This window comes from Artemia franciscana, chromosome 13, assembly GCF_032884065.1.
Source record: "Artemia franciscana chromosome 13, ASM3288406v1, whole genome shotgun sequence".
Classification (NCBI taxonomy): domain Eukaryota; kingdom Metazoa; phylum Arthropoda; class Branchiopoda; order Anostraca; family Artemiidae; genus Artemia; species Artemia franciscana.
The window spans coordinates 32543122-32563782 of NC_088875.1; the positions used below are offsets into that span (position 1 = coordinate 32543122).

A 20661-nucleotide genomic window follows, 5' to 3' on the forward strand; every position below is an offset into this window, starting at 1 on the left:
AAAATGATAAGAGTTGATAACCTGGTAGCAGATAATGTCTTACGATATTTTTCACTACTTAATCGTGTACAGATTATATTTCTCATGGAAATTTTCACAGAACATTAATAATCTTCTATAAGTTTTTTTGCAAAATAGCGTAAAAAATTGTTATTTTGTTAGACATAGTGGGTAAAATTGGTTAGACCACTTGCCATCCCCACAACCTTAAATTTGAATTTTTTTTGTCATAGCTTCCCTCTCCTTTCTCCATCAAAGTTTCAACTGCACCCCTCAAAAGATTCCCAAAAATTGCAAACAAGGAATCTTGATGAGTTGGATATACATGGTGTTCCTTAATTTACTTTTGCTCACTGCCCCTAGTCGAAAAAGAAGTCCTCTTGCCGCCTTCCTCCAGCATCCCCGCAAAGTTTCAACTCGGTTCCTTAGGCCATTTTCAGCTGCTGTAAATTATTTGAAAAATCAGGTCCTCATAGTGTCTTTTGATTTACTCAACTACGTGTTTTGTACCCTGGTTATATTCTGAAAAACAAGAAGAATCTTGGCAATGCTAATGATCAGTAAGAGCATGCTCGAAATACAACCAATCAGGACAAAGTATTATCTTGCTCATTTCCTTGTCCCTAACTGCCCTCCCCCAATCACAAAATAATTTAATTTCCCAGAGAATGATATAAGAAACTTTTAAGCTAGGAGACCACCAGGATCAAACCTGGCCCCTTTTCCCATTATAAAATGATTAAATAAGCAACTGAAACAAAGCGTGTCTACAAGTAAATTAAAATGCGCTATTCACAGCTGGATTTTCAAATCAGCTTAAATACATCAACCCCAAAAATTTCTTCAAAACCATTGACTTGGAGAGCTACCAAACTCTCCTGTGCTCCCTAATTATATTTAATTTTTTTAGGTTTTAATGGCTGAAGAATGTTTAGTATCTCGTTTAATTGTAAAGGAAGTTTTTAGCCAGAACTTGGCTGATTGTGATTCAACCTTTTCAAGTGTCTTCCATTGCCTTGTCCTGTTATCTGAAAATAATTCTTTCTTATGGGACACCATATATTCTCCTATTTTTTCGGAGACTCCATTTGGTGAAACAAAATGGGCTGTGCTTAATGTAACAGAGGTAATGATTTGAATTTAAAAATTTCGGATTGAGTTTTATTTGATTATGTTAGTGTGCAGACAATATTAACAACAATAGGACAAAATTCCTGGCTTATATTACATTTATTAGATAAAAAGAGAACATATTGTTGTCAAGTAAAAATTAATTAAATGTTAAAACAACCGAAATTTGTTACGCATTAGTAGAGGGATCGTGCCATCCTCAACCCTTAGCTAAGGGTAATAGGCTACTTTTCATTTAATTCACAAAGAGATGAACACACAGTTTTGTTTCATGACTTAAATCCTAAGCTTTCTTGTTTTCATTTAATACCAATATATTGCTGCGTTTAAAAAAGAGGCTAAATAGATGGCAGTAGCTCTCCAATGTATGGTGATTTCTGATCAGTTTGAGGTCCAATCGTTCATTACAGCAAATTAGTTTCCTTTTTATGCTCGGACAAGGCTTCTAATAGTGTACTTCTTGTTTGGATATGACTCTAGTTTTAGGAGTTGTGCGTGATTATATTTCTTAGTATTTAATGTGACCGTCTCTTACTAGATTGCTAACTGCTTCTACAACCTGGATATATTACAAAAGGTACTAGATGAGCAATTTCCTTTATAATGAGCCATTATACAGCTCTCTATGATTCTCCAGTGCCAAGCTAGGAGTGGAAAAATATCGAAAAAAAAATAATAATATGCCGTCGATACAGAATATCACAGATCAAGCATCTTATTTGGTTTACTTTGTTCTTTCTTCTTATAATAGCTTCGAGAAGTTCTTCAGTATCAGCCACTTGGTCTTGGGGTATTATCCATGCTGTGGGTATAGTTGGTCGCGGGTTCAAATCCTGAACAGGCCCACCTATTATAATAACCATGGATGATTTTGAATTAATATTTCTTCGTCCATAGCACTGATGTCCCCATTTATGTTCCTTTATGTAACCATAGGCTGGTTATCGTTCTTTACTATAATTAATATTGGCAAGAGTTTGTTCTTTATTATATTTTCCAATCTTTGTTGTTCAAGCCAAGAGACTTAAAATTTACTATGTAGGAGTTTTGGACAAGGCAGTTCTAATAGTTTACTTTGTGTCTTGATCCGACATTATTTTTTAGGATTTAGGGGCTATTGTATTTCTTAGCATGGGACGTGATCGTGTCTTATTAGGTTGGAAAAAAAAAGATTCATTGTGCCGACATCCTTCTTTATTTTCTTGATTTTTTTCTCTTGATTTTCAAGCAAATATATTCTTCTTGTTGTTCAAGCCAAGGAACGGTAAGTTTTCTATAAAGAGGTTTCGGATAAGGTTGTTCTAATCGTGTCAATCTTTTTTTGATCTGTCTCCAGGTTTAGGAGTTGCAGGCTATTTTTTTTTGCTGTGGGACTCACCTCTTACTAGGTTGCTACTAACCTTGCAACCTGATCGAATGATTTTGAGAAAAAAGGAGGGGAGAGGAGGCCCAGTTGCCCTCCAATTTTTTGGGTACTTAAAAAGCCAACTAGAACTTTTATTTTTTTACGAACGTTTTCATTAGTAAAAGATATACGTAAGTTAAGAATGAGCTTACGTAGCAAACTTCTATATTCGTATGTTCTTATCACGTATATGAGAGGGTTCGCCCACTCGTCAATACCTCACTCTTTACACTAAAGCTTAAATTTTATCCCCTGAATCACAAAGGCCATTGAATAAATAGTTGAAACTACTAAAAATACTTAAGCGTAAAGAGTGTGGTATTAGGAGGAGGTGAACCCCTTATATGCGTATTATTTTCTGCTCGTTTTAAGTTTTAATGCTACTCCTTACTTTCAGTTGAAAAACTTTTTCATATTTATTTTTTCATTTTTTTTAATAATGCTAGAAAATGCTGCTCCCCCTTCATGGAAATCTTCTTCTCCCATGACGAAAATCCCTCCGTGAAAAGTTTCCCCCACATAACCCCCTCTTCTCAATCCCTCCTTCCAACCAAAAAAATACCCCTGGAAACGTCTGTACACTTCCCAATAACCATTACTATATGCAAGCTCTGGTCAAAGTTTGTAACTTGCAGCCTCTCCCACGGGGACTGTGGTGGAGTAAGTCGTCCCCAAAGACATAGTTATAAGGTTTTTAACTACGGTGAATAAAATGGATATATCTGCAAATACTTGCAAATACTTCCTTTAGACATACTAGATATACACGGTGTTTTTTTATTCATTTCGACCTTCCTGTCAATATGCCAAGAAAGTTTCAAATAAAATCCCTTAGAGATTCCTAAAAAGTTAACCTTTCCGTCAGTATTCCATGAAGGTTCTGAAATAATACCCTTAGAAATTCCTAAATATTGCTGATGCGTCCTTTTGACAACCTGGATCCATATAACCCCTCTTGATTTAATGCTTAAGGTACCAAGTTATAACTTTCAAAGCATAATGAGGGTACCAAGGTACCTTGCTTAAGGTACCAAGTTATAACTTTCAAAGCATAATGAGGGAGATGTTGAACCGACAGAAAGGCAACATGGACATACTACTACCGCTACATCTACTGCAACTACCCCTACTCCTGCCATTGCTAATAGTAGTAATTTTAACCCCACGATATATCTCGGTAAGGCTGATTATTATTTGGAAAACAATCAAAAATTAAATGAAAAACAAAATAGTTTTCTCAAATGAAAGTAACGTGTGGTTTTAAAACCTTTACGAGCATAAATTATTCTCTATAGGAGAGGGGCTGTTTTTTTGCTCTTTACGCTGAAGTTTCACTTTTTGTCCAAATTCATTAAGAACATTTATTTGAACACAAAGGCCGTTTACTTAGAAAAAATAAAGAATTTTCAAAGAACTAAAAACTTTAGCTTGATGAGGGAGGAGCTGAGGAAGGGAAGAAGCCCTCCTTGCATACAAAATAATTTGAATCTGTTTCAAGTTTTGAAGTGGCTCCTTACATTCAGTTGAAAAATTTTTGTATTTATTTAATTACATTTCATAAAACAGTATAGTCTCTATGAACAGGATACCTATGCTAACGCAGAAAAAAGGATTAACACTTCAATCTCTTCTGTCTGGTTTTTGCTGCGCATCAGCAACCTAGAGACAAACATTTTTTGAAAGGTAATGAAAAAAGTTTGTCATATAAGTAAAAAACCACTTTGTAAAATATAGGATAGGAACTCATGGCATTCAGTTCTATTGAGCGATTCCGAAGTATTAGATGGACATTATTAAATAGTGTCGATATTTTTTAGCTTGGTTGCCAAATACCGATATATTTAATGCCTTTGAACTCAGTGATTGTAAAAAGTAAAGTATTTTCGAAGTAGTTCGTTCAAAGTAAAGCATTCAAAGTAAAATTAAGATAATCAAACAAAGATTTCTTGTGCTGGGTGACATTGAGAAGGGATATAAATGTTGAAATTTGCTGAGTAATATTGATATTTTTAATTCAATTATGAATATACAAAAACGACATATTTGATAAGATATTAGAGCATTTTTCAAAGTAAACAACTAGACCGATACGATCATTCTTGTTAAAAAAATGGTAACAATAATAAAACACAAAAATCAAGCATCTGTTCTGGAAGAAAATACAAAATTAAACATTTCTTATTATGTCAGCTTCAGATGTCGACTGATGGATGCTCCTAAATTTGACGGGGTATTTTTTATAGGTTTCACCTCTTTTTTTAGTTGTTTTACTTCTTTTTCTGTAATCATGCAAAACATTTTATATCATAATAACTTGGGATGTTTAACTTCAAACTCAGATAAGACGATTTCCAGCAACATCGGCTTAAGCAAGCTAATCGCCTTTGTAAATTAGCTGTGACAGCACCTGTTGCAGTTGCTGCTGCCAAAAGAACATTCAGCAAGCTCGTTTGTTAAGAATTTGCAGAGACCTGCCATGGTAGACTTTGGACTAGATTCTCTCATGTTTTCGGCGAATGAGAAAGACCTCACCGTTGCCATTGACTTAAACAAGACTGTCCAGCGGTTATTCACTTTGAAGAAGAGGTCTTTCAATATAGATATGTATGTACAGCTGTTCGTAGTTAAGCTTTAAAAAATGTGGCTCTCCGTTCTACCTTCTTCTTTTTCTCTGTAGATAGGTATAAATGGTCAAATTAGGATTTAAATTAGCAGATCTTGCGCCCCCTGATGGGGTGCTTCTACTCATCACTGAATAAAAGATAGGGTCGCAGGAAGAGGCTTGCTAAAATACTTAGGGATAAGATTGCCTAATGAATTAAGGCAAAGAAAGTAACAAGTTTTTATCACGTATAGGAAATAAATGTTACTTGCTTTTTATAGCAACCACATCAGAGAAATGAAGTCAAGTTATGAAATATACCAAAATATGATCAAAATATAATACTTCACTAAGAAAATTATGGAAAAACCAACAGAAAATTGTAGAAAGCACGCCACCCAGACCTCATTATGTTATATCCCTAACCTATATATTAACCACCTCTATATGTCAAATGTTTAGTTAAAATATACCTGCAAAGCAGTCCTCTCACTCAAACTAAGCTGATTGTCTCCTAGTGAACATAGAAAACCAATTTCATTACAGATCAAGAACGTGTGGTCGCTATTACACTTAGGTACCAAACGAAAGATGGGGTTGCAGGTACAGGCTTGCATCTGTTTTTACATGGACAGATAATTGGGGGTAATAATTATTATTTTCCATCAAAAAATATCAGTTTCGTATAAGATTTATATTTGAATCTATGCTGTAGTTATATCTTGTAAACATTCCATTTGTTAAAATGACATAACTAAATTTGATTTTTTTTTGTATAAGGGTTCGCAATAACAGGTGTATTCTAGCTTTGTAAACATCCAAACTTAAGAATGGTTTAATCCGTGGCAAGCAATTCTTCAAATATGCTCAGATATAGGATTAGAGTCAAGTTTAAAATTGGACTTATTAGAAATGTGATCGGAATCCAAGAGCCCTTCAGCAATGATATTGAAAAACAACTGAAAAGGCAATAATCTTTTGTCATACAATAATCGTTTGTCATGCCAGGAAATAACTTTTGTTCTTTTTTTAGATATGGGTTTCAACAAAGCCAGCTTGGTTTGAAGCAATCGTGTCCTTCCTAGATTCTTTCACTAAGCCTGTTATTCTGGATGTTATTTCAATGCTTCCGTCAGATAGCGTAAAAACTTCAAAAATTTCCATAAGGTAAGCGAGTAGTTTTTGCTATAAGTTTGAAAATAATCTTAAATAAATGGTACAGGAAAACTTAACAGTCTATTTCCTTTATATGACATTCTTGCCGGTAGGTATTTTTAGGCATGATTGTGGTGCTTTAACAGATAGTCTCAAACTTAAAAAAATTTATGTAAAGTTAGAAAATAGTTTTTGCTCTATCTAGACATAAATTTTAAATACATGGTAGGTCAATGCGCATAATTAGTTTGTATTAGATTCTTCTAGTGAGATATTCCAGTCTTCCTGTAGTTTTTTTTTAATATTAATACAAGGCTTTCGTGATAATCACAAATAATCCCAAACCTTTGGAATTTTGTTAAATTATTAGCTATGACCACAACTTAGGCAATAAGCTTAAACAAATGGCTGTTTTTTAGGTATTCCTATTTGTCTATAGAATTTTCTAATAATATAAAGAAATTAAGCACACATACTTGCACGAATTTATAACAGAGGGCTCGTATACGGGTAGTCCAACAAAAACATTTCAATGCACTCCACTGAAAACTTGACCTTCGTCTCCAGTCAACAAAGCTAACTGGCAGAAACAGCTTAATATAAGACAAACCACCTCATACAATTCCGAAGCAATAGTGGCTGTAGATATAGAGTCAGAGGAGGTTGATATAAAAGTAAGAGAAATACTTGTGAAACGGTGGAGAGAATGAAACTAATATGGATGAAGGGTGGTGTGTTATCATTTTGTTTTGGTCGTCTTTCTGAGGCCAAACGAAAAGACGATTTCCCTCAAAGAGGAGGGAGAGGGGATAGGCCATATGGAAGGACCGAAAAAATTGTAACTTCATTAGACGACATGAAAAGTGAAGCTTTGACTGGATCGGGATTGAGAAAGAGTTTATGTATCTGTGTTAGCCTCATAGGACTTGATGGTAAAGTGAGTTGTGGTTACTTAACTACCAAGTTAGTATATTCAAGACATCGCTGTTAGCTTTTTGTAAGAAAAAGTAGGTTTAAATCAGTTGGTTTTGATAGTGGTAATTTATATTATGGTAGCCTAATAACTGCACTAATAGTACGAGTGGTGATAATAATGCTGAGGTTGTTAAGAGGCTGTATCTCTGGAACCTCTAAGGGTAAGTCATAAATTCTCAGGAATAGCTAAAGACACTAAGTTGAAATTTTCAAGGAATGTCAAGGGGATGCTGAACTAAATCGAAGGAAAATTTTTATATATTCAATAGCTCAGCTAAAGATTTCAAGTTGAAAATTTCATGTAAATTATAGGCAGATGTTTAACTAAATCTGAAGACAGTATATGCATCTAGGATATCGAAAGGCAACTTATCTCAAATGGTAAAGAGCATTAAGTCAGAACGTTCAGGAAATTTTGAGGGGAATTGTGAACTAAATGAAAAGACAAGATATGGATCCAGGTTATCAAAAGAGAACATATGCAATATATCTGGAATAGCTAAGGCTGAAACTTCCAGGGAGTTTCTAAGGGGATGTTGAGCTAAATCAAAAGACACTTGCACCCAGGCTGTTAAAAGGGTGCATCTGCAATATATCAGGCACGTTTAATTCTGTTAAGGGAAAACTTTCAGCGAATTTTTTAAGGAACTAGCTGTTGGGGTGGCGCTTCGCGCCACCCCAACACCTAGTTGGTGGGGCGCTTCGCGCCCCCCCAACCCCCCCGCGCGCGTAAGTCGTTACGCGCCATATTAGTTACGCGCCATTGTAGTTGTGTCCCTGTGTCCCACCTGTGAATATAGATAGATTTATATATGTGTTTCAAACTACGTAAAAATTGCGAATATACAACATTTTTGGCTTTCCCACTACTGGGAGCTTTCCGTTTCCAATTGCCAGCAATTGATCTGAAAATGTTTGACCAGAGTCATCGTTTTGCAATCGGACACGCATATTTGTAGTTAATTTTAATATTTTTAAGTGTGCCCATAAATTAGAATTTTTCAGGCAAGCATTCATTTCGTCTGCAGGAGTTAAACTACGTAAAAATTGCGAATATACAACATTCTTAGCTTTCCCATTGTCTGTGCATATACAAAGCCGTATGTACTAATAATGACGTCATATGCAAACGCTCTTTTTACAAACAAACAAACATGCATACACACAACTCGTTTTTATATAGATAGATAGATAGGTAGATACAATACAAATTAACTGCGTAAAACTTGCGAATATACAACATTTTTCGCTGTCCAATTGTCGCTGCATATAAATAGATTGTCAGGTTTACCGACCCTCGAACATGCAACGCACAATTGTCCATGGGAAAAACAATCAGTATTAAGATCTATACCACATTTTTCTAATGATTGACCTTGAGCTTTGTTAATGGTGATTGCAAATGCTAATCGAATTGGGAATTGCAATCTTTTAAATTGAAAAGGCAGATCCGTTGGAATCATGGGAATGCGAGGAATAAGAACAGCCTCACTCTCAAAAGGCCCTGTCAAGATTGTGGCCTCTATTAGGTTTTCCATTGTTTTTTTTACGGCAAGTCGCGTGCCATTGCAAAGCTTTGGCGGGTTGATATTTCTTAAAAGTATTATTGGTACGCCTATTTTTAGTTGTAGCACGTGTGGTGGAAACCCTGAAAGATCTATGGAATTTAAAAATTCAGATGGATAATTAACCGCTTCATTTGGTTCCAAAACTTTGTCGACTGACTTGTAAAGGACTGCCTGGTCTCGAATCTTGGTCAAAACAATATTGTTGATTTCGTGGACGTCTATATTTTTGGGTGCGAGAATCGCTCTTTCACTTAGCCATTTATTATTTTTATAATTTTTTAGAATATTCGGAAATACTTTTTAAATCAATTCATTTTTGGACGTCACTAAATTACAGGAATCAGCAGGTAGTTGTATACGTCCTGAAATTTAGTCTATCGTATCATAAATGTCTTTTTGTTCCGATGTTAACTTGGAAATGTTATTTTGTACATACGACAATAGATCATTCGTACTGTAACTTTTTTCACGATCCAATTCTACACATGTCGAAACAGCAGCGATAGGGTTAGGTGAAGGCATTCCCAAATCCTGAAGAGGTTTGTTTGCCATACGTACGCACAAATCTTCTATAATAACTAAAGTGTAGTTATAAATTTCTGATGTAAAATCAAAAGTCATATCTGACGTCTCTAACTGTTTTCGATGGAGTATATCTTCGGACATTTTTGACTTATATTTTTCCCATAACTCTGTAGGAGCTGATGGAGAGCAAGTTGTTAAAATGATGCCAAACAATGCACGAATTTGACTTGGGGTTGACGTTTCGCACTAATGGGGAATATGGAACAACCCACTGGTTATCTACTTCGATGGTGGTACCGTTGCCATTGTAGGTTCTTCAGTCATTTTACAATTAGAAATTTCTCTTTCAACGGTCTTCTTACAATTAAAAATTTGTCTTTGAACGATATTCTTAAATACCTGTGTCCTGGTCGTCATTTATATTCCCTGTGTCCCGGTCGTCATTTGTGTCCCGTTATCCCAGTCTGTAATTTCTCTTTGAGTGTCCCGGTCGTTATTTATATTCCCTCTGTCCCGGTCGTCATTTGTGTCCCGGTCTGTAATTTCTCTTTGAGTGTTTTTTCTTTTTAGTATTTTTTAGTTTTTTACATTTTTTCTTTTTTCAGTTTTCTTTTTCTTCTTTATTTTTCAGCTTCACTATGAAATACATATCGCCGAACCTTTGTTTTTTTAACTAAAATCTGGTAGGCATTATCCTTATCCGAGTCAAAATCCCAAACCCAATCATCATCGCTATCATTTTCAGTTTTGATATGTTTTGACTCTTGCTGTCCAGGTGGATCTTCATCTAACTGCGCGGTTTTGCGTTCTTTAGCCTCAAGCCTGTTTCCTTGCTGTTCTTTTGATTCCTCGGCACGCTTTCTTTTCTGACTTTCTCTATCAGCAGCAAGTTTTCTGGCATAGACTCTTTGAGCATCTTCATCGGCTTTTGCCATTGTAAGTTCATCAGTCATTTTAAACTTAAACATTAATAGATTTCTACGTGAACATATATGTCTTAAATATCTTTAATGACGTCACTGTCATAGCAAAAATGACGACAACTAACTTCATGACGTCAGCCGACACAGAAACATGACGTCACCTGATCCACAGACAGACACACAGACAGACAACTTATTTTTATATATATAGATATTGGAGTGTATCCAAAGATGCTATGAACATCCAGGATATCAATGGCATCTGCTAATATCAGGAACAGCTAAAAATTTCAAACTGAAATTTTTAAAGTAATGGGAGGACAATTCCAAAGGGTAATATATCCAGGTTGTAGAAAGGGCATATAAGTAACAACTCAAAAATGACTTTGGATATTAAGCTAAAACTTTAAGAATATGTTGAGGGGTACTGCTGTAAAAAAAAACTGACACTGGGACTTGCATCAGATTGTTTAAACACCAAAATGATGGAGAAATGTTAATTTTTACCGAAAATATTAGAAAAATTATGCGCTTGTAGCCTTTTATTTTAAGAAGGAATTTCCAAACTTAGAATTATCAGTACTTTTGCATTTTCAAACTTAATGGTAAAGAAATGGCTGATTATGACAAAACTCAGCTTCAGTCGTAGATACCAAAAACCAACCATATATGTAAATAAAACAGAGTGGTTTTGTTTTATCGTATAATTTAATTGTTTAATTTCATTTTTAAATAAAGTCGTTTAAATTAAACCAGGTTTAAAGAGACCGGACTGGTATCAACCCATGCTTTAAAAAACTATTTATGCTCGCGAATGATTTGTTTTTGTCTAGTCGTTCAGATGTAGCCCTACTTTTTGTGAAGTCATTTAAGTCGTTTATTTTGGCCTTTCAAGCAGTTCATGGTAACGAACTGTAAGTTAGGAGCGATCTGGCTCAATAGTAATCGAAACTCTAAATCACGGAATTTTGATACCAATAGTTACATCAACAGGATCGCATTTTGGTGCTTATTTTAAATATATAAGTTTTATCAAGTTTAATCAAACCCATCAAAACTTACGAGCCTGAGAAAATTTACCATATTTTAGAAAATGGGGAAACGCCCCCTATAAATCACAGAATCTATACGGAAATGACACCATCAGATTAAGGATATCAAAGAACTCTACTCTAGAAGTTTTAAGCTCCTGTCTAGAAAAATATGGAATTTTGTATTTTTTGCCAGAAGACAGATCACGGACGCGTGTTTATTTGTGTTTTTGTTTTCCAGGGGTGATTGTACTGACCCAGTGGTTACGAGAGGGCTTAACCAAATGAAAATTTAAAGTTATAATGCCTTTTTTAAGTGAACAAAAATTGGAGGGCACCTAGGCCCCCTCCCACGCTCATTTCTTTCCCGAAGTCACCGGATCAAAATTTTGAGATAGCTATTTTATTCAGCATAATCGAAAAACCTAATAAATATGTCTTTGGGGATGACTTACAGTCCCCCTGGGAGGGGCTTCAAGTTACAAACTTTGACCAGTGTTTACATATAGTAGAGGTTATTGGGAAGTGTACAGACGTTTTCAGGGGGTTGGGTTTGGGGGGGGGGGGGGTTGAGGGTAGGGGGTTATGTGGGGTGATCTTTCCATGGAGGAATTTGTCATGAGGGAAGAGAATTTTCGAGCATTATTTAAAAAAACAGTGAAAAAATAAACATGTAAAAGTTTTTCAAGTGAAATTAAGGAGTAGCATTAAAACTTAAAACTAGACCTCCGTTGCCTGTGCAACGGGAAGTGTTGCAGCAACTATGCCCTGTTCCTTAGGGCACAGTTGCGGAGCAACACGTGCAACTGTGCCCTACGGGACACAGTTGCGGAGCAACAGTCTCCATTATGTCCTTCAGAGGACATTTTTCTAATGCGGCTTCGATTGTTATCTTGAAGCATCTTTGATATGGTTTTATTTCGAGCTCCTACTAAACTGAGTTTGGTAAAATGTTTAGCTGGTCCAGAAATAAACGAGAATAACACAATAACACAGTTGACAATTCTGAATATTTATAGGATGGATAATTACAATTTCAAGATAAACCAGAATTTCTTTAAATAATTGAAACTAGAAATCAAATTTAACTTTTAGAATTTGTCCTGTACAACAGAATAATACGATACAAATTAAACCACAGTTTGCACTACATGAATAATGACAACCAAGAAACTAAAATAAGAAAAAGTTCAAAGAACCGCGTTGGAAAAAAAATTCTAGCTGGCCCAGAACCGAAGTTACCTCTAGAACGTCGAAACTTCGGAAATTATTTCTAAGAGAACGAAGCAACTTGGTATAAAGAACACTTCACTTCTTCTTGCATAACTTTCATAGCACTACTCGATAAAAATAAAATAGACATCAAAATCGAAAATTTATGAAAATTTCAAAAAATCGGAGCGAGATTGACTTTTCCGGAATTATTTCCGGGAAATCTGTAAGAGCTACGGAATTTCATGCTTCAGTTCTCGAAAACATCAATAAAAGTTCTATATGAGTTCATAATTATTTTATCTCTAAAACGTTTACTTCCGAAACTAGGGCCGTCTTAACTTGACGCCAATTCGAAGTATTATGTTTCGAGACGCACATTTCGGGAATTATTTCCGGGAAATCTGAAAGAGATACGGAAATAACGTCTTATAGTTTTCTGCTTAACTTTTGATGGTCTAAACTAGGAAAATATAAAACAAACCAAATTCACCAAAAAATTTAAATTGCCCCGAGGGCATGACAAAACTTCCAAATAGAAAAACCCAAAGAAGGAATTTTATTTCGGAGAAACTATTGTAAGCTCCAGTTGCTAGGAGATCGAGACCTGTCGAACCGCGTTGGAAAAAAAATTCTAGCTGGTCCAGAACAGAAGTTACCTCTAGAACGTCGAAACTTCGGAAATTATTTCTTAGAGAACGAAGCAACTTGGTATATAGAACACTTCACTTCTTCTTGTATACTTTTCATAGCACTACTCGATAAAAATATAAGAAACATCAAAATCGAAAATTTGAGAAAATTCCAAAAAAAATCGGAACGAGATGGACTTTTCCGGAATTATTTCCGGGAAATCTGTAAGAGCTACGGAATTTTGTGCTCCGGTTCTCGAAGAGACAAATGAAAGTTCTACATGAGTTCAGCATAACTGTATTTCTAACAAGTTTATTTCCGAAGCTAGGGTCGTCTTAACTTGACGCCAAACATCGAACGCAGAGTTTCTAAGAAAAAAACGGTTTTATTTTTTTAATGGAAAACTGTTAGAATTTTAGGAACTTCTCTGGAACTTTTTTACTCTGTTTCACGTTTCCCTTCCCTCTGAAAAATCTCAAATTTTTAACTCTTACCACTTCGGAGCTACAGGTCGCTGATCACGGTGAAAAAAAAAAAAAAAAAAACTACGAAAGCAGTAGTGTTGCTCCGCAACACAATGAACAGATATTATTACGCATATGAGGGGTTCACCCCCTCTCGATCTTTACGCTAAAGTATTCTTAGCAATTTCAACTATTTATTCTACGGCCTTTGTGATTCAGGGATAATTCTTAAGGAATTAAAACACAATTTAAGCTTTAATGTAAAGAGAGTGGTATTGACGGGGGGGGGGAGCAAACCCTTTCATATGCGTAATAAAAACATACGAATATAGATGTTTGTTACGTAAGTTAATTGGTAAGTTACGTATATTTTTTACTAGTAAAAACTTTCGTAAAAAAATTAAAAGTTCTAGTTGCCTTTTTAAATAACCAAAAACTTGGAGGGCAACTATGCCCCCTCCTCCTCCGCTCCTTTTTTCTGAAAATTGTCCGATCAAAACTGTGAGAAAGCCATTTAGCCAAAAAGAAATTAATATTCAACTTTTGTTTTAATTATTCTTGCGCGGAGAGCCAAAATCAAAAATGCTTTAATTCAAAAATATTCAGAAATACAATTAAAAAAAACAAGTTTTTTTAGTTAAAAGGAGGGACATTAAAACTTAAAACGAACAGAAAATACCCCGTATATGAAAGGGGCTGTTCCCTCCTCAACACCCCGTTCTTTATGCTGAAGTTTTTTACTGTTTTAAAAAGTAGAGATGAGAGAAAGAGTCAAACTTTAGCGTAACTTTATTAGAGTCAAACTTTAGGCTGAAAAAAAGAACTCTTTTCAAAACCACATCACGCATATGCGCACTTCGAAGTTGAGACTTTTTGTTGTTGAAAAAATTCAGAATTAAAGAGAGGCCTCTGATACATGATTGTTCTTCTATTCCATGTTCAATCTCATGTGGCTCTTCTAGGTGAATTCAAGCATATTACCCAAAAATGCAGTTAGTTGGAAGTTTAGTCCGAGAACTGTTCTAGATGATTATTCTAAGTTGAAATAATTTTGTGCTATAATTGTGTAAAAAAAAATCAAGACATTTACCACTTCAGAATTTGGAGAAGGAATTTGAAAGTTTATTCTGATTTTTAATTCCTTAGTAGAAAATATTTACGCTTTGAACTTATAATAGAACCTTCGAAGTTTAAACAGAGCCAAGTTTAAACGACCAGAAATAACTATCAATAAATAAATGAAACCCAAAACAAATAGAAATTAAGGTAAATCATTACATTAAAATGGATAAGACATATTGATATAAATAAGTAAATAAATCCTAAAACGAGTAGAAATTAAAATGCATGATTAAGCAAAGCTCAAAACGAGCAGAAACTACTTAAACAGATGTAGGGTTACTGCCCCCTTTGCTCCTAAACTTGCTTAAGATTATTGAATTATTTGCATTTTACCGAAAACCGAATATGTTTAAACATTTTTCTTATATTATTATAAATATGAAAAATTAAGCATTTCTTGTTTAAAATACAATTTTAAATTATTGAGATTTCCAAGAAAATATCGTTTCACATTAAACATTGAGCTTATTTTCAATAGTTGTTTCTATTTCTTTGAATTATTTTTAGGGTTTTATTTCATTTTTAGATTGTGTCAGTGTTTTAGAAAACTAATCGAACTGTTCAAAATACGTATAGTCTTAAAATTAAAATCTAAACGACGCAATAGCCTTTAGAAGATGTAAGGATGGGACGCAGTAACCCGAATTCTATTTTTTTTTATAATTTCTAGTCGTTTCAAGTTTGACTTGATTATTCATTTTAGTTTTAACTCTTTTTAGTGACCTATTTATTTATAAGAAATCAGTATATATTACCTGTATGTTTAATTACTTTGTTTATTTAAATTTTTGTCCCCTAAACTATTACTGCTACTAATAAAAACTCACCACAGCACTAAGAAACCCGAGGCCAACGCAACTGCGCCCACTTCTCTTCCATCCCAAGCAATTTGGTTTCCCTCTTTACACCCTTGCAAGAAATTGTATTTTCCTTTAAGTCCTCTCTTACAATAATTTCTTGCCTCATTCGAGGACGATTTCTATTTCGTTTAGTCATAGAAGGTTTGTCAAAAACGAAGATCTTTGGCAATTTGTCATCCTTCGTCCGAAAAATGTATCCAAGCCATCTCAATCTTCCCCTCGTAATGCTAAAGAAAGCAGGGTAGAACCATATTTTCGTACAGTTTACTCTTTAACATACAGTCAGTCAAACGGTTATCCAAAACAATCCCTAGGCAATTCCTCTGAAAAATGTCTAACAGACCCTCCTTCAGCTTTCGAATTGCCCACGTATCAGAACCATACTTGCCCACTGTCAGCAATTTCTCTGAAAAATGTGTAACAAACTCTCCTTCGTCTTCCGAATTGCCCACGCATCAGAACCATACTTGCCCACTGTTAGCAATTCCCCTGAAAAATGTCTAACAAACCCTCCTTCGTCTTCCAAATTGCCCACGTATCAGAACCATACTTGCCAACTGTCAGCAATTCCTCTGAAAAATGTCTAACAAACCCTCCTTCGTCTTCCGAATTGCCCACGTATCAGAACCATGCTTGCCCACTGTCAGCAATTCCTCTGAAAAATGTCTAACAAACCCTCCTTCGTCTTCCGATTGCCCACGTATCAGAACCATACTTGCCCACTGTCAGCAATTCCTCTGAAAAATGTCTAACAAACCCTCCTTCGTCTTCCGAATTGCCCACGTATCAGAACCATACTTGCCCACCGTCACCAATTCCTCTGAAAAATGTCTAACAAACCCTCCTTCGTCTTCCGAATTGCCCATGTATCAGAACATCAGAACCATACTTGCCCACTGTCAGCACAATAGCTTCTAAGATATACACTTGATTGATCTTCTCGTTACCGAATATCACCTCTTCTTCTTTATTTCTTCTTTGTCTATGTGACTTGGTCTTCTTAACATTAGTTTTCAAACCCCTTCTTGCACATTGAACTCTCAAAACTTCAAAACACTTATTTGGTTACAGCAATCATCAGTATAATTTAAGTTTAGGAGAAGTTTACGTTCACATTTGATTCCATGCTTTTTTTATAATATTTGCCATGCTCCTTAGCACATGTCCATCAACGTGACCCAAATCAATAGAAATAAAACGCAGTACTGCTTAAATTTTAATTCAATCCCAACTACTAACCTCATTTTCCGCTTGAACTGCAGCAATTTTATTCTCATACACATCACTAATCACTTTAATGTGTTTCTTTGGTATCAAACAGTTTGTTATAACAAACTGTAGGCAAATAGTGAGTCAGCCTTAAACAAAGGAATTTTGATAACGATTAATACATCAAAGGAATTGGCTTTTTACACTAAGGGCATTAAGTTGAAACGTTTAGAGGGAGTTCCAATTAAACGAAAAACTATTAGAAAAAAGTATTAGAAGGGCATATAAGTAAAATCATAGGCATCTCTGCTCTATCATAGTTAGTAATATCATTGATATTCTAAAAGAGCTAGTTTGATTGGAAATTCAAAGTTCTAGTAGGCTACCCTTTTGGAGACTCAAAAGTGATTGGAGGGCAATCAGCCCTCCTCTTTAGCTTGTAGTTTCCAAACACTTCCAATCAAAATTTTAACATAGCCATTACTTTCAGCACAGCTGAACGGTCTTGTAAATGTATCTCTAGGGCTATTGCGTATGTCAACCCCCACAGTTATGCAATTTGCCTAATATGTTTTTAAACTTAATGTTGCCTTAAGGTTGCCTTAAGATAAATAAAGGGTGTATGTTGTTAAAAATCGTTGAAAATTTTTCTCCAGCATACAAATAGAAAGCTGAACTATAGATTCTTAGAGAAGCACTGAAAAGGTTAAAACTCTTATTTTTTTTTTCCTGAAAAAGACTCGTATATATAAAACGACCAGAAATTAATTTAAAAAAAATTTTCCTCAAAATAAGTTTTTCAAAGAAAAGTAAAGAGCTCCATTAAACCAAAAACGAGTAAAATTAGAATCAAATAATCTATCAAGCGTAAAACCATCACAAATCAGCATCGATAAATAAACGAAACCCAAAACGAACAGAAATTACAATAAACGAGTCAAATTCAAAACGAGCAGAAATTCACATAAGTAGGGCTGAAAACTCGCTATGCCTTCCCAAGGCCAGAGAATAATTTTCACTTTATTGAGAAAAAGAAGAAGTTTAGATGTTTTTGTTTTTATAAATTTAATAAATTAAATATTATGAACATTTTAAGGAATAAATGTCTGCTAATGCACATTAAACTGACAATGTACATTTATTTTTTCTGGAAAGTGCCAAACATGTTCTGGTCTAGGGAAGGCATAAAAGTTTTGAGCCCTACTTATGTTAATTTCTGCTCGTTTTGCTTTGACTGGTTATTTATTGTAATTGCGGTTCGTTTTGGGTTGTTTTTTGTTTTTTTTTGTTAGCGCAACTGTTTGAGTTTGTCATTTGGCTCTCTCACCTGACACTCAAAGCAACTCAAAACAACACAGCGGAATGACTGAACTCTTGAAGATTTACTTTAAAGCAGATATCATTAAATGACAAGAACATCCAGTAAACAGGAAAGGACTATAATTATTACGAATGCTTCTGAAAAAGAAGCCCTTGAGGCTAGTACTAACCAAGCCAAAAAAGAAGGAGGCAACTCCCTCCCCCCCCCTAACGAAAAAAAAATCCAAAGCTGATGAAAATTCTCAGCAGTATTAGCAGTGACAAAAAGTCAAGCTTCTAGGTGAGCTAGATGATTCACTTCATCTCAATGAACATAATACTGAAAACAAATTTGAGCTTCAGTCTGAAAATTATGTGTCTATATGGTTCAAGAATGGGAAAAATGGCACATTTCCTCCTTTTGATGATTACTTCAAGAACTAGTTTTTAGATGTGATTTGTCTAAGTATTCTCACCGAATCCAACACCGTGGGGTCTTCACGAATCCAAAATAGTGGGGCTGTGTTGCCCCACTATTAGGCTTTGGATGCTTGTTGCCTTGCGAGTTCTGGCAAATTGTTAGTTAGCCAATATTAAATTTAGTTTTTGTTAGCGCAACTCTCTGAGCTTATGAATTGAGTCACTCGCCTGACACTTGAGGCAAGTCGGTCCTTATGCCTGGGGTATATCAAGTATTTAGGGAAAAGGTGAACTTCGGAGCGGACTCAAATGACTAGAAATTGATAGTTCTGGTTTCCAATCAACTGTCTTGGCTTTTTCTCCAATTAGCCATGGACTGATGGCAATTTGATTTTAATTCAAAAATCAATGGAATTAAAATCTACTTGTCATAAGGCCATGGCTAAATGAAGAAAAAGCCAAGACAGTTGATAGACTGAGTGAAAAGCACGGATGGCGTAAACCTTTTTCAAGAATGTATAAAAATGATATCATCCAAATCAAGTTAAATTAAAATCAAGTTGCCATCAGTTCATGGCTAATTAGAGAAAAAGCCAAGACAGTTGATAGTCTGAGCAAGAAGCACAGCTGGCATAAGCCTAGTTGTCGTCACGGGTACTAGTTGTCATCAAATTACTTTTGACTATCAAAAAGAAAATTAGAACTTTCAATTTCTTGTCATTGAGTCCCCTCCGAAGTTTACCTTTTCCGTAAAAACGTGATATACTCCAGGCACAAGGACCCATTACTCCATACTGGACCCATACTCCAGGCATAAGGACCCATTGCCTAGAGTATCAGGCGAATGACTTAACTTATAAGCTCAGAGAGTTGCGCTATCAAAAACTAAATTTAATATTGGTTAACCAATAATTTGCCTGAACTCGCAAGATCACAAGCGTCCAAACCCTCATTTTTGGTTTAATGGAGTTCTTTATTTTTCTTTGAAAACTTGCTTTGTGGAAAAAGCTTTTTTTTTTAATTAATACTCATCAAATCTGCAAGCCTCCGAAAATTTGGCTGATTTTCAAAAAGAGGAAAGATAGCCCAAAAAGTACAATTGATTTTAATGAAAGGCATACCATTAGATTTAACATATCATACAACACTACTGTGAAGGTTTCAAGCTGCTATATGCGAAAATGTGGAATTTTTTTCTCTTTTTTCCAGAAGAAACATCACGGAAGCGTGTTTATTTGTATTTTGTTTTATTTTTGTCCCAGCGTAATTGTATCAAACCAGTGGTCCTAGAAGATCACGAGAGGGTTTATTTGGACGGAAATTTAAAGCTCTAGTTTTCTTTTTCAATGGCAGTCAAGATTGTGCCACAGGAAAGTGGCATTTTCTGCCATTTTGTGGGGTAAAACTACATTTTTGTCCAAAAGGGGGTCTATATCCCTTTGATTCGGAGTTTGACAATTATGAGATAGCCAATCGATTTATGAGCAGCAAAAAAGTATAAACCAATAGGTGTTACTGATTATTTTTTATGTACATCTGGGTGTGACGTAATGTTATGGGGGATGTTATTGTTTACCACAGCAAGTTTAATGATGATGGCGTAATTTCGCGTAGCTTATTTTGTTAGATCTTACGAGCCGTTAGTGAAGTGGAGAACCCCTGCTGTAACTGAGGATGACGTATTGCGCGCACGTGGGTGTTACGTAATACTTTTGGAGACGCTTGTTTTTTTCTTCAAGGCGTTTTTTTTCGTAATTTCTTTTATAGGAGAAAATATATAAAACCACTGGTTGAACGGAATAAGGCAATGGATTATTCAAGAAAATATTTTATATTCTATGCCGTAAAGGCATAAACAATAAAGGGGATTCTTTTTACTAAATCACTGGAAATAAGGATATGGCTCATCCAAGAAAATGTTTTTAATTTTGTGTCCATTTTAACAATAAGGAAGTATAAAATTAAAGATGAAAAGATATTGAATTAGATCAAATGTTTAGCTAAATGTAAGGAGCGATGTTAAAACTTAAAACCTATATCTAAAATGCAAGGACCGGTTGTCCTGTTTTTAGAAGGTAATTCCTGTATGTTTTAGAAGATTTTAATTTTTAGGGGAAAATATACAAG

General features: G+C 35.0%; 1 protein-coding gene across 4 annotated transcripts in view; it reads left to right on the forward strand.

The window, feature by feature from the left end:
* The window catches only part of LOC136034811 (uncharacterized), a 116769-nt gene that overhangs the window by 32400 nt on the left and 63708 nt on the right, over positions 1-20661 (forward strand). For 3 of the 4 annotated variants that reach the window (XM_065716237.1, XM_065716240.1, XM_065716239.1), the window contains 2 exons: positions 911-1126; positions 6172-6305. In XM_065716237.1, the coding sequence (XP_065572309.1) occupies positions 911-1126; positions 6172-6305 (350 nt within the window). The remainder of the gene's footprint in view (positions 1-910; positions 1127-6171; positions 6306-20661) is intronic. The other variant, XM_065716238.1, reaches the window with a different exon arrangement.